This window comes from Amphiura filiformis, chromosome 8, assembly GCF_039555335.1.
Source record: "Amphiura filiformis chromosome 8, Afil_fr2py, whole genome shotgun sequence".
NCBI classification, from domain to species: Eukaryota; Metazoa; Echinodermata; class Ophiuroidea; order Amphilepidida; family Amphiuridae; genus Amphiura; species Amphiura filiformis.
In genome coordinates this window covers 41,433,878-41,447,693 of record NC_092635.1, presented here as the reverse complement: position 1 = coordinate 41,447,693, position 13,816 = coordinate 41,433,878, and the positions used below count along the sequence as shown (strand labels likewise).

The 13,816-nt window shown below is 35.2% G+C and overlaps 1 protein-coding gene across 1 annotated transcript in view; it reads right to left on the bottom strand.

Moving 5' to 3' along the window:
* LOC140159046 (ciliogenesis-associated TTC17-interacting protein-like) overlaps nucleotides 1-13,816 on the bottom strand; it is a 40,281-nt gene that overhangs the window by 19,482 nt on the left and 6,983 nt on the right. The window contains exons 2-4 of the mRNA XM_072182373.1: nucleotides 13,457-13,564; nucleotides 12,781-12,863; nucleotides 4,287-4,472 (exon numbers count right to left, since the gene is read on the bottom strand). Of these exons, the coding sequence (XP_072038474.1) occupies nucleotides 4,287-4,472; nucleotides 12,781-12,863; nucleotides 13,457-13,509 (322 nt within the window). The 5' untranslated portion in view covers nucleotides 13,510-13,564. The remainder of the gene's footprint in view (nucleotides 1-4,286; nucleotides 4,473-12,780; nucleotides 12,864-13,456; nucleotides 13,565-13,816) is intronic.

Genomic DNA, 13,816 nt, shown 5'->3' with positions numbered 1-13,816 from the left:
AGTTTCATTTGGAGAAAAACAACCCTCATAATACTAATTAAGATTCATGTGACAATACAAAAAGAAAATGCACAAAAAAACAAATTTTACTTATTAAATATTTTGCTTTTAAAATCACGCTACAAAATATCTGAGAATTTAGCCATACAAGAAGAGGGTTTTTTTTTCATCAAATCCTAAATTCAATGAAGTATGGTTACTTTTCACCTATTTTTTCTATGTCATTTTTCAATGTTTCAAATACGGTTTTTTTAATTGATCTTATATTCTCAATTCTCACTGGAATATTTAATCTCAACTTAGCGGACTCCTTTGTTGGATTGCCAACAAGATACTGGTATCAGCTTTGAGAAAATTGGGTTGCTGAAGTTTGAAAATAAAAATGATTCAACTAAGAACTCTACACCTGATTAACCTCTTTCAAGGTATGCAATTCCTAAACAAAAATAACAAGCACCGCAGCATAGCCAGCTTTATAATGTGAGGGGGCAAAGTCATATTGTCATCTCCATAATTGGGCAATTTTGGGCCATTTTTAGTTTTTTTAATACTCTTTGCCATCCCCATTTTCATCCCTGAGAATTTGTTTCTGGGGTGGGGGGGGGGGGCTTGTCCCCAGCTCCCCCTGGCTATGTCACTTAACAAGCATGTCCCTCCACACATCAGCTCATATATGCAGTGATTAGTAGGTGGATCTGAAGTGAGTTTAGGTCATTATTCAAACTGCCATACTTGATATTAACCCCTTCAGATGTCACCTCATGTGTGTGTATCGCATAGAGTTGGAACTGAATAAGAAGTGAATATTTTTACATCACCACCACCCTTGAGCGAAGCACTCATGAAGACACCCACACATGTTAAAGTGTCCTTCACTCCCTAAAACAGCAAACTGGTTAGTTGAAGTGTGTTTTTGTCTTGCTGACACATTTAAGGAGGTCTGATACTGTGAGAACACATGACATCCATGTAAATTCAGTGTCTATATACATGTACATGGTATGTCAAAGATGTAATGTCATAATGGTACTTGAAAATATCAATAATTATGTTTGTACTGCCTGGAGGCCTCATCGCCGATCAAATTGATATGCAGAAACAAAACCTTTATCATGCAATATAACCATAGACCATTTAAAAATGGTCTATGATATAACATATCAAATAAGTGTGCTACAGGCTTTCTTTTACTTTCCTTTTGTGAGGTGTTTTAATCTGCAGGTTGACACTTCCCGATGATTTTCATTACTAAAGAATATTATTGGCCACAGACATAGATCAGAGAGAGAGAGATAGGGAATATATACCCCCACTTTTTGATGGGGAGGGGATTAATGCAATTTTTCAAATCATTACTAGGGCCCATTTTCAACCAATTATTCAATCTCCTGATGAAGAGATTGGCTTTTCATTTCATTTACAATATATTTGCAGACATTGTTATGTTGTATTAAATTGTGATTTCTATCACAACATGTATCAAATTTTGGCACCATTTATACATCACTCTGTTATACTTTGTCCAGCTTACTTACAACTGGCGAAAAGTATTCGGGTTTTGTCACTGCGCTCGTCAAGTAAGTCCCAACTTACACTTGCATAAATTTGCATATGAAGTATGGTTACTTTTCACCTATTTTTTTGCATATGCGGGTGCTAGTCACACATTACGCAATGCGCGTAGGTGCTTCGCCGAACTGCAAGTACATGATTTGAAATCAATTCACAATAGGCGTGTTTCTATTGGGACCATTTACCGGTAAAAAGACGGTAAAGGGATTAATTCTGCTCAATAGAAACTGACCTTCCCCGCTATTTACCGGTAAACAGAGGCGAGTTTTTACCGGTAAGGTTTTCCTTCTTGAGGAAGGAAAAGAGCGGGGGCGCTTACCGGTACACGTCAAAAGAAACGGACTCCGTTCCGATTGAATGCGCATACAGGGAAGAAAAGCGGAAGTTGAGTCGCTGAAATTGACCTCTGCATCATCAATGAGCTAGCTTGTTTATGTATTATACCATGATTATACCATTCCGTTCGCCAAAATTCTTAGGCCTAATCACATACAAATATTTGACTCCCTTGCTATAAATAAAGTAAATGGAAGAAATATTCATTATGCATTATCCTTGCATTATACATATTATGCTAAATATTTAACATGAGTTATGATTTATGACCCTAGTAAAAGCCATGAAATAAAACAACAACAACAATATCAGCGGATGAATCCAGCTGTGCATGCGAAATTATAAATAGAAATCAACTCGGATCCGCGGCGGTGTGTGCTTCAGAAAATTAGAAAGATTTCAAGAATTTAATATTATGTTGTTGATGTTAAATTACTATTCGCTAAAAAGAATATTAACTGAAATTAAACTGTGAAAGATTAAATTCTAAGACCTATTTTTTTTGCGCGCAACAATACTGAGTACTCACGTCGATATCACTGAGGGGATTTCCCAATGGCGTAATTTGATGTACGAGAACGAATATGAAAACGCTAATAACAAAACATTATTCTTCAGTCTTCTTTTCTCGTGTTTGCTACCTCATTTTTAGCCAAACAATTAAGAAAATACTACAATATTAAAATCCACAATGCTTTGCGATTGACCCCAGTGCACGACCTTTACGCCGGCAAACTTTTAAAGTGTGTCAATTGACGCTGTTCATCGAGTGTTTACCGGTAAACAACATGCAATGGAAACTGACCGTTATCCGCCTTTCGCCGCTATTTGACGGCGAACAGTTTTACCGGTAAAATGCAGGGGACTCAATAGAAACACGCTAATAGTTACACAAGTCTTTTGCCAATTATAAGCTGAACAAAGTATAGGCTTGTGCTTTGTGCTTCAGCTCTCTCACTTTGATTTTTTCTCTACTTCATCCCCCTTCTTTCTACAAGAAATCTACCCCTGGAACCCTGGTGTCTTTTTTTTAAAAAGCTCTGTAGCAGGCGACATTGAATGAACGAACAAACAAGCAACTGCCAAAATGCGATATTGGAAAGGGCCTAGTACAAAAGTTTACACTTGATGCCAAGTAAGAAAATCCTTGATTGAATATATCTAATTCTGAATTTTATTCCTAGTCCCAAATGAGCAAAGGTTTTTTTTTAAATCCATACAATTTAATGCTGTATTTCCCAGAATCTATATAGGTCAAACTGAGTCAAATTGTCAAGTCAACTTAAGCCTGGTGGTATACAATAGCAATACAAATTTGCTCACACAGATTCATCTAGACCCGGCATCTAGGCAATCTATTTTCCTCTCATATGAATGCAATGGGTATCAGAGAAATGCAAAGAGTTCTTAACTGGCTTAGAAAATGCATTTCTTGAATTTAGTACCCTGCATGTGTGTGTATACTATATATGTATGTTTCTGTTGCACTTTTGTTTGTTTTGCTTTGCTCCTGCTCCCATGTGGCATTCCAGGTGCTTACTGGTAATTTGTTACTGTTTCACAATCTGATCCAAATCAGGCCAAAGATGACAATTTTGAAATTGAGATAATAGGCAAAAATATGAGCATAAAAATATAAGAAATGAGGCATTATAAAAACTCATTAAATAAGAATTTCAGCAATGGTATGGTTGGTTACTGTGCAAATTGATGATGATAAGTTAGGTGACATTAATATTTGTTTCATATCCCCCTCCCTACTGGAATGAGTTCATAATTTTTTTTTTTAGTTTTCACATTAAATATTTGTTTTTAATTCTTTAGTTTATTAGATTTTGTGGAACTCTAAGGGGTCTAACCCTCATAATCTTAAACTAAAAAAGAGCCTCGTCATTTTCCTTGAAGATGTTGAAAACTGCTAAAAATGTCAATTTTACTCCCTCCCTCCTCACTTTTCCAAACAAATGGGGCTGGTAAACAAAGTTTTAATTTAGTTAATATAGTTTGATCAGCTTTTAATCGGCGGGCCTTATAACATATCGGATTAATATCAACAAATTTTATTTTGAGAATCGTCTTTAACATCTCGTCAGAAGCATCACAAATTATTGATTAGAGTCATATACTTTGTCTACTTTCTTTAACACACAAAATATAAAACATATACAGGTCAACAGTATCACTTTTCACATTGGTCTACTTTTCAGCGTACGTAGTGGTAAAAGCCTAACAATTCCCACCAATTACAAGCTGATCAAACTATAATAACTCATTTTCCATTTGTGCCTCCACTTTTGCACAACTCAGGATACTTCAAAATAGAACATTGGTAACAGTTGCACACCCCTACCACAAACCACTGTACACTCCCTACTCACCTGTCACAGATGTGCCCATAGGTACATTATCAATGGCTCCATGACTATTAGCATGGATTAGTAGACACTCCTGTCCACTGTGTCTGGTCAACTCAATGCTCACTGTAAACTCTCCAAGCTCCTTGCCTGTATCTGAGGTTGTCACTAATGAGTCTGTGAACAGTAATTCCCCAAGTTCCTCTGGAGCTGTGGACAAAGACACAAGATGATATCTTATTCTGTTTCTGCTGGTTGTGAATCCATATCATGGAGTATTACACTACAAAATCTAGGGCATGTGTGAATGGGGTTTGAAATAAGTTTTGTTAAATAAAACAACAAATTTGAGAATGTAAAATTTCTCCCTTTTCTCCTCTACCATTTTGTTTGTTTTAGTTACAAAACCTTTACATGTCGATTGTCGGAAGTATTTTCTTCCGACATGGCGATACACAAAATCTCTATCGATAACACCACTAGCTCATAGTATCAAAGGAACCATGGCATGGTCTCACAGATACTAGGATAGATAAATCTAAAAGTTGTTCTTACAAAATAACAAATTCTGTACATTATTTAAATCCAATACCGGTACCAACATCCATGCACACACTGTCCCCATGCACAAATACCACCACCCACCCATATCCCAGTATGTCTTCTCTTATGGACCACTTGACATCATTGCATATCAACAAAGGCGAGGGACTGGTCTATTGATATGCTTGAACAAACAGCTACACTGTTCAATGGCTTTCTTGTACTATATGAAATGTGGTGGGCGATTTAAAATGCACCTGCTCTGAGCAAACTACGATGTGTACGCACACTGCAGGGCAAAGAACAATGGAAATTGCCATAATTTGCGCGCATACTTCCGGGCAATGACGTCACATGTCAAGTGGTCTATATACTAATTTTTAAATAGTTTGACTTTCTTATTTTCTCTTTGAAATTCCATGACTTTTGACCCATCTCTTGAACCATGGCCATGACCAAAATCAAAATAGAATTTTTTCCATGTTTCCATGAGTTGATATTCAAACATTTTAAAAACTTCACAGGTTTTTCTGACTCTGTTCGAACCCTGTATCAGTCATACGTGCAAAGTTTTTGTACGGAATGTGAAATTACAATATGGGTTGTTTTACAATCAGGGTACATTTCGGCTGGACACCACATTTTGGCCTTATTGAAAAATTAGATAATTCTATGGAAAAGCGGCCATGCCCAATTATTGGCCACTACTAGCTGTACCTACAACTGCGAAAAAACTGTTTGAAAAGCTCAATAAATGACAAAAATATGTATATATGTGTCATTTTTGGGTAAAAGTGCTGTCTCGTTTGAACTTGGATAATATTTAAGCAGTTCAATCAATGACATTAAGAACAATGAAGCATTATTGAGAATTCAGAAGTAACTATTGAAACATGTTTGATCAAATTCTAAAACCTTGTAAAATTGCAACAATTTTATGAATTGTGACTTTGTATTGAAATCAGGTGGTATATTCCGTCACAAAATGTCCTTTCCGAATTATGCGTGTTAAGGCATAGTTAAAATTGAGCCATGGAATAAAAAGAAAGTTCTTAAAATACACTCATACATATCCTACAAACTTATTATATACACACATTCCATACCCGCTCAGTTTCCAAGTATCACGGGTTTCAATATTGAAGGTTTGAATTCCGTCAAAATGTGTCCTCTCCGAAAAATGAAACATTTGCACATTATTCCTAAAGAAGATGTATGATTTAAACTTCTAGGTATGTTATAAGTAGTACTAACATTGTTCTATCATATGCATCATGCAAGTTTCATTCACCTCCATATCCATACTGAATTATGTATGTCAAACAAATTGTCCTCTCCGAATTTAAACAATGACTTACTAATAGTTACACTTAAAGTTAAAATATGCAGAGGTGTTTAATGATATTAACTTTATTTTGATATGTACATGTTACAAACTGTATCCTATCATATTCACATAATCATGTAGGGGTTAGTGGCATTTTAATGCTTTCCCAAGTTTTTATTTTGCACATTAAATTTGAAACGAGTCCTTATTTCTCTTAGAAATATCCATTAAGTTTGTTTTCCTGAAGCACCAGTCATGCCAGTACTCTCCCGAATTGTTCCTCATGTCCAACTACTGGAAGATTATATAAACCAGTCCATCAGTTGTCTCCCATCAGTACACTGTCCTATTATGTCGGAGAGGACACTAATTTTTGACACATTCACATGGGCAATCCCAAGCCAAAGTGGACCTGACTCAAAAAAATAAAATTATCTCTATATATTTCTTATTATTCCAAACACATGCAAGGTTCAAGTTATACACTTTTTAATGACATTTGCCTAACATTTTGTAAATAAAAAATTTGTTTCTTTGGAGAGTGTATTTTTTAAGTGGAAAGACTCCTGTTCATCTTAGATATTTTCCAAGTGGGCCTATTTTGTTAAACACGGGCAGTTTTCTTTTAAATTTGACACATTTTATATCTATGAAATATGGTCTTCAAGAAATATCAATCACATTTTAAAAATAACCTCCAGTTCATTTTATCCTTTTGTTGCGTTTTCATTGCACTAAAAATGGTGTAGCACGAGTTACTGAGAGATGCATTTTTTTATATATTTATAAAATGTTTGAAATTTATTTTAATTGATGCCACTTAATATTTAACTTCTGTTAGTAGTGCCTTGAGTAAAAATAAGGAATTGAAACACAAAACACTATCCACCACATAATAATGAGAAGGACCTTTTATGGTATGAAGAGTGGAATGCCTTTGTTGATACCGTCAATGCAGCATCAGTAGAACACCTTAGATTCAGAAAGAAGAAGGCAGACTGGAGACAAAAGAGCTTAAATTGACAAAAGAAAGGCAACCAAACCAGCAATGGATAGTGGCTAACTCAACAGGCAGACAAGAACTTGCTTAAGAAATGACAAAAAGACATGGATGAGCAAGATCGCTGACTACTTAGAAGTAGCCTCAAGTAAAAACAACACGAGAGAAGTCTACTAGCTGAAGAATGTTCTCATTGGTAAAACTAGCAGAAAGGCCTCACAGATACGAGATGCCAATGGAGAAATGCTTAAGGATGAGGCTGCTCGACTGCAGAGATGGGCTGAATATTTTGAAGACCTACATGTACTCAACGCTGAAGAGCCTTCTGAGTTACTTGACTTCTCAAGCTTTAATTTATGTGAGGAACTGAACATTAAAATGGAACTACTGACTAGAGAACTTGACAAGGCAATTGGCCTGCTCAAAAGCAACAAAGCACTGGGTATTGATAACATCCCCCTGAACTTCTTAAGGACGGTGGCGACAACATCAAAGAATGGTTCCTGAGAATTTGTAAACTGATATGGCAAGAGAATGGGGACAAGGCTAATATTATCCTTCCACTGCCAAAGAAGGGAGACCTTTCCTATACTGTAGTAATACTGTGATATCACTCTGCTGGACATTGCAGGCAAAGTTTTCGATGTTGACGCAAGAATGAGGGAAAACCAAAAGGGACTCTCATGCCAGGATCAAATATTCGGCCTGAACCAAATCATTGAGAAATGCCTGAACCAACAGCTGCCATGCCATGCTTTTAAAATTAACTTCATCGACTATAAGGCTGCCTTTGACTCAGTTCACCGACCATCTCTATGGGAAATCCTGCACATCTATGGAATCCCAAGGAAGATCATCAACATCATAAGTAATTCTTATCATGACACAACATGTGCGGTCAAATCAGAGGGCTCCCTTTCAAAGCTCTTCAGTATAGTCACCACTGTAAGACAGGGCAACATTTGGTCGGCACTGCTTTTTGGCCTTGCCATCAACTTCGTAATGAAATCAGCGGTAGACGAAAATAAGAAAAGTATAACCCTTCTACCTATCGCGAAGCTCGAGGTACCGGAGGTTAAGATACATGTCTGATCTAGACTATGCTGCCAACATAGCCCTCCTACATGTAGAAGATTCTGATGCCAAGATGACAAAAAACAAATAAAGCCATCCGTGAAACAGCCAGAAAGTTGGGACTTAAAATGAGCTTCAAGAAAACAGAAATCACATGAAGTCACTCACTTGGTCGTTTGAGCTTAACACAATCTGTTCCAATGGCAGATAAAGGCCTAATTACATGTAAGGTTGTAGATCACTTCACGTATCTGGGAGCATACTGTAGTGCTGATGGATAAAATGCCACGGAGCACAATCATAGGATTGGCAATAACGCATCAGGTGCTTTTAAGGGGGTACTACACCCCTCAATAAATTTGTGTCTATTTTTGCATTTTTCTCAAAAACTAATAACACAGTGGTAACAAAAGTTATGTATTTTATAGGGGCAAGCAATCCAATTACTACACTGGAATTTCAGTGATCCAAGACAAGCGGTTTGTTATTTATGATCAGAAATAAGGTACCGCTAGGATGTACCTCGTTTCCTATCGTATATACTGAACCGCTTGTCTTCAGTCACTGAAATTTCAGTGTAGTAATTGGATTCCTTGCCCCAATAAAATACATAACTTTTGTTACAAGTGTGCAATTAATTTTTGAGAAAAATGCAAAAATAGTCACAAATTTACCACATGGGTGTAGTACCCCCTTAAAGAACTTGAGAAGGTGCGGAAGGACTGGTATATCAACTTATAAATACACCAAGATGAAATTCTATAACGCCTGCGTTCTTGCTACCCTTCTATATGCTTCTGAATGCTGGACTCTCACTGAGAGAGATGAGTCCAGATTAGATGCATTTGATATGAGATGCCAAAGGAAAATTCTCCGCAACAAATGGACTCAGCATATCACCAACGACTTCATAAGATCTCTGACAAAGAAACAGAAGCTCACCACCATAAAAACAGCATTATGAAATATTTGAAAGTTGTATTCTAAAAGCACTTTTAAATTAAAATTAAAATTAAAATTAAATTAAAATTAAGCTCATAACCATGCCCATGATATGTCATTACTATCATGTGAAAACATGTACACAGTCATCTAAAGCAACTTTTGAGTTTACTGTTGCAGTATTGGATAAAACTATATTATCACTGGTAACTGATTTGCTTTAAAAAAAAAAAGATAAAAAAAAAGATAATGATAAAGGAATATGTTTTTTAACTTCAGGTATTATTACTTTCATCAATCACTGTGAAAAAATCAATCACAGAAACTTGAATGTACCTTCTATCAATACGTCAAAAAAAATGTCCTCTCCGAATTCTTGTTATGGTGGACAGTAAAAGGTACAAACAGCATTGTTTTTGAAAAGTAAAATTCTAAAAGCACTTAAGCTCATAACTAAGCCTATGATATGTCATATGTAGCTATCATGTGAAAACATGAACACAGTCTTCTAAAGTAACTCTTGCGTTTACTGTTGCAGTAGGCCTATTGGACATTTACTATATTATCACTGGTAACTGATTTGCTTTTAAAGATCTTATAAAAATGATAATGATAATGGAATATGTTTTAAGTAACTTCAGGTATTATTGGTTTCATCAATCACTGTGAAAAAATCAATCACAGAAGCTTTAATGTACATTTTGTACCTTCTATCAATATGTCAAAAAAATGTCTTCTCCGAATTCTTGTTATGGTGGAGAGTAAAAGGTAAAAACAGCATTTTTTTTTTTTTGTATTCTAAAAGCAAAGCTCATAACCATGCCCATGATATGTCATTGCTATCATGTGAAAACATGTACACAGCAGGCCCTCGAAATCCGCGGTAACGCGGCCGCGCCGTTCCCAGAAAAAAAATTGGAGGTCACAGAAAAAAAAAAAAAAAAAAAAAAAAAAAAAAAAAAATAAAAATAAATTTTTATTTTTTTTTAATTTTAATTTTAATTTCTTTACCAAAGTTTTCGTTAACTTTGGAGAACCACTGGACCTATTCTGAAATTCTAGGATCATTCACAGTTAATTTGAAAACAATTGGAAAAAAATTATAAAAAAATTACAGTTTGTTATCCTTAATATGCAAACCACTAACTAATGTTTACCTCTTCATCTAGCACATATTATAAATGCATAGAAAACGAATGCATGTATAATAATGTGATAGATGAAGAGGTAAACATTAGTTAGTGGTTTCCATATTACGGATAACAAACTGTAATTTTTTTGTAATTTTTTTCCAATTTTTTTCAAAATAACTGGGAATGATCCTAGCACTTCAGAATACATCTAGTGGTTCTCCAAAGTCAACAAAACTTTGACATGTTTTTTTTTTTAATGGATTTTTTTTTTGAATTTTTAACTTTGTATTGTGCATTTTATCAGTGTCCTATCAGTCACGTAGGCCTTGTTATAAAGTCAAAAAATTGCTTCAATGAATGATCGCTATGTACAAAAGTATAGGAAACTGCATTTTTAAAAGCACATTTTCTATGTGAAGGAAGCATATTTTTCAAACTTGTAAAAACAGGTCCCAGAATGTTTTTTCATATTTCAAAGGTTGCAGTCATCAAATGATTGTGTTGAAAGTTTTGCCAGATATGGAGTATAAATCCCTCCTGAAATCCAAACCTTCAGAATAGGTCTAGAGGTTCTCTAAAGTCACCAAAAACTTTGAACAAATTAAGAAAAAATTGATTTTTTTTTAAATTTTCACCTTTGTATTGTGCATCATATCAATGTCCTATCAGTCACGTAGGCCTTGTTATAAAGCCAAAAAATCGCTTCAACGAATGATCGTTATGTACAAAAGTATAGGAAACTGCATTTTTAAAAGCACATTTTCTGTGTGAAGGAAGCATATTTTTCAAACTTATAAAAACAGATCCCAGAATGTTTTTTTCACATTTTTTCATTGTGGTCATCAAATATGTGTTGAAATTGTTGCTAGATATGGAGTATAAATCCCTCCTCAAAGTGTATAAAAGCCTAGGGCTTCATTTTCACCTTGTTCTTTATTGTTGTTTTTCTACAAAATGTGTCTTCTGTGAAGGGGCTTACAAGGGTTTTTACAGTGTAGAAACCCTCTAGCTTTGGGGGGCTTTGCCCCCTCAACCCCGCCATCAGAGGCGATACTACGGGCGCTTCGCGCCCTACGTTCGCCATGTACTCTGTTTTCTAGGTTTTCAATGTTGGCAGGTATGATAATATTTCAGAGTTTTTTTTTATCAAAGCCCACTCTCATGCCTGAATTAGAGCCTCAGAATGGTGATTTCTTACTTTAAAAAGACTAAAATCCATGAGTTTTTAAAGCTTTTTGAGCCCCTGGACCCCAACCGTTAAGGGCGAGCGACAAGGCACTCGCGAATTTCACAGAAAATTTAAACCAACATAGTTTAAGTTCCCAGACAGGAAATATTTTTCCTATGCCCTGGTACACAGTCTTCTAAAGCAACTTTTGAGTTTACTGTTGCAGTATTGGACATATAAACATTATTACTGGTAACTGATTTGCTTTTAAAGATTAAAAAAATGATAATGATAAAGGAATATATGTTTTAAATAACTTCAGGTATTATTGGTTTCATCAATCACTGTGTAAAATCAAACACAGAAGCTTCATGTATCTTATTATCTAGATGTCAAAAAAATGTCCTTTCCGACAATAACTTGTCCTTTCCAACTCATTATTTTGACATCATATATCTAGGCTATCTGTGGACTTAATGTTGTGAAAATTGACATGTAAAAGCACTATACCTATGTTTACGTGGAAATAAGAAAAGAGTTTCTATAACTGATCTGTGTCATTCAGCATACACAACTTCATATACTCATGTCACCACTTTTAGCTACAGATAGATTGCAATTTCATTTTACATGAATAAAAATGTTATAAACTTATAAAAACTTAGTTGTATTTTCATTTCACATTGTCCATGTACCAAACCATGTTATCCAAATCCAAAAAAAAGAGTAGTATAATTTATTTTTGTTGCAGAATTATAAAATATGACCATGCCCAATATTTTAACATCATAAACTTGATTCAGCCATAAAATTTAAAGTTTGATACTTGACGCTCTAAAATTTCACAGATCTTTTATTTGACTTGTCCGCAACACAAAAATGGGTAAATTAAGGAAAAACAAAAAACTTTTTTTTGGACCCCCAGTGAGACAAATGGTGTACCCTGATTGTAAAACAACCCATATACACTCCTGTAACCTAATGACACCTTTTCCTACAAAACCAAACCATGAATTACAAGTTAGACTTAACTAAGCATAGGGAAAATGCGCGATTTTTGAGAATAAAATGCGTGTCCTTTTCTTTTTTTATTAATTTTTTTAATTTCTTCTATATTTTCTTGCAATTTTTTGAGACGGCCTATTTTCTATACTTTTTTTAAAAATGGATTGTGTTGCAGATCATTATGGATTCTTTGATTTCAGTGAAAACTTCAGGTTTTTGGAAAACGGTACTTGAAAAATGGTTATTTTCGGAATACGGTATCTTAAAATTTGTGGTGGGACCTAAAATACGCAATTATACCCAAAATGCGCAAATTTTAGACTTACCTATTGATTGCAAGTACTGTAAAGCCTCCTCACTTGCCATTGCAGGTGGGTCTGCACTCAAAGGTACGGACATGTTTTCATCACTATAACAAACAAAATGAGAAACATATCTTTTAAAATATACACCTGGTTTTTCAGAGAGATGAGAAGGTTTTAAGTGTATGTAACTATGTATATACAGTAGCAGGGGTAGCGTTAACCCCCGATCGGGGGTGAATGACCCCCTATATTTAAAAAATATTAATTTTTCACCCTCCATATATTGGGAATGTGCAAGCTCGGGGGTTAACTCTGACCCTCTACTTTTGGACCTTATTCCTACACTGCAAATTCTTTTTCACCCCAAGATTTAATTTTCACCCCATGTATTTTGATTTCCTGCAAGCTCGGGAGTGAAAAACATGGGAAAACAACCCCCGACTTTCGGGCCTTAATGCTACCCCTGTACAGTAGGCCTACCTAATGCTTACTGGGGCAACCCGAAAACTGTAATAATTAAAGCACTTCAGACTTAGCCTTTCACATGGTATTTTAATACACCATTGGGCATTACATTTACAATCATGCAAAAAGTAGAAATTCAATAAAAATTAAGGGCGTCGCTGTGGAGCAAACCACACATCATACGGCTTTAAAATAAAAAAGAAATTTAAGATGCAATGAATAATTCACTTACCCCGATGTGAGTGATTCCTCAGTCTGGCCTATTTGCATAGGCTTCGAGTCCATTATAAGTGGAAGAATGGGATTGATAGCAATTCAAGAAATGATCCAATATTCTTCCCTAAAATAGGTAAAAAATAAAATATAAATAGAATGATGCTTACAAATGTAGTCTGAGAACTCTACACACACAACAAAGGCACACAAAGCATGCAGGGATTGAGGGATGAGGAAAACAATATTTAAATATCCATTATTTATATACCGGGTGTCCCAAAAAAGGTTACATGTATATTTCTGAAAATAATCTAAGTTAATGTTAACAAATATAAATATATCCTTTTCATTCTATTTACACCCTCTACTAGTACCC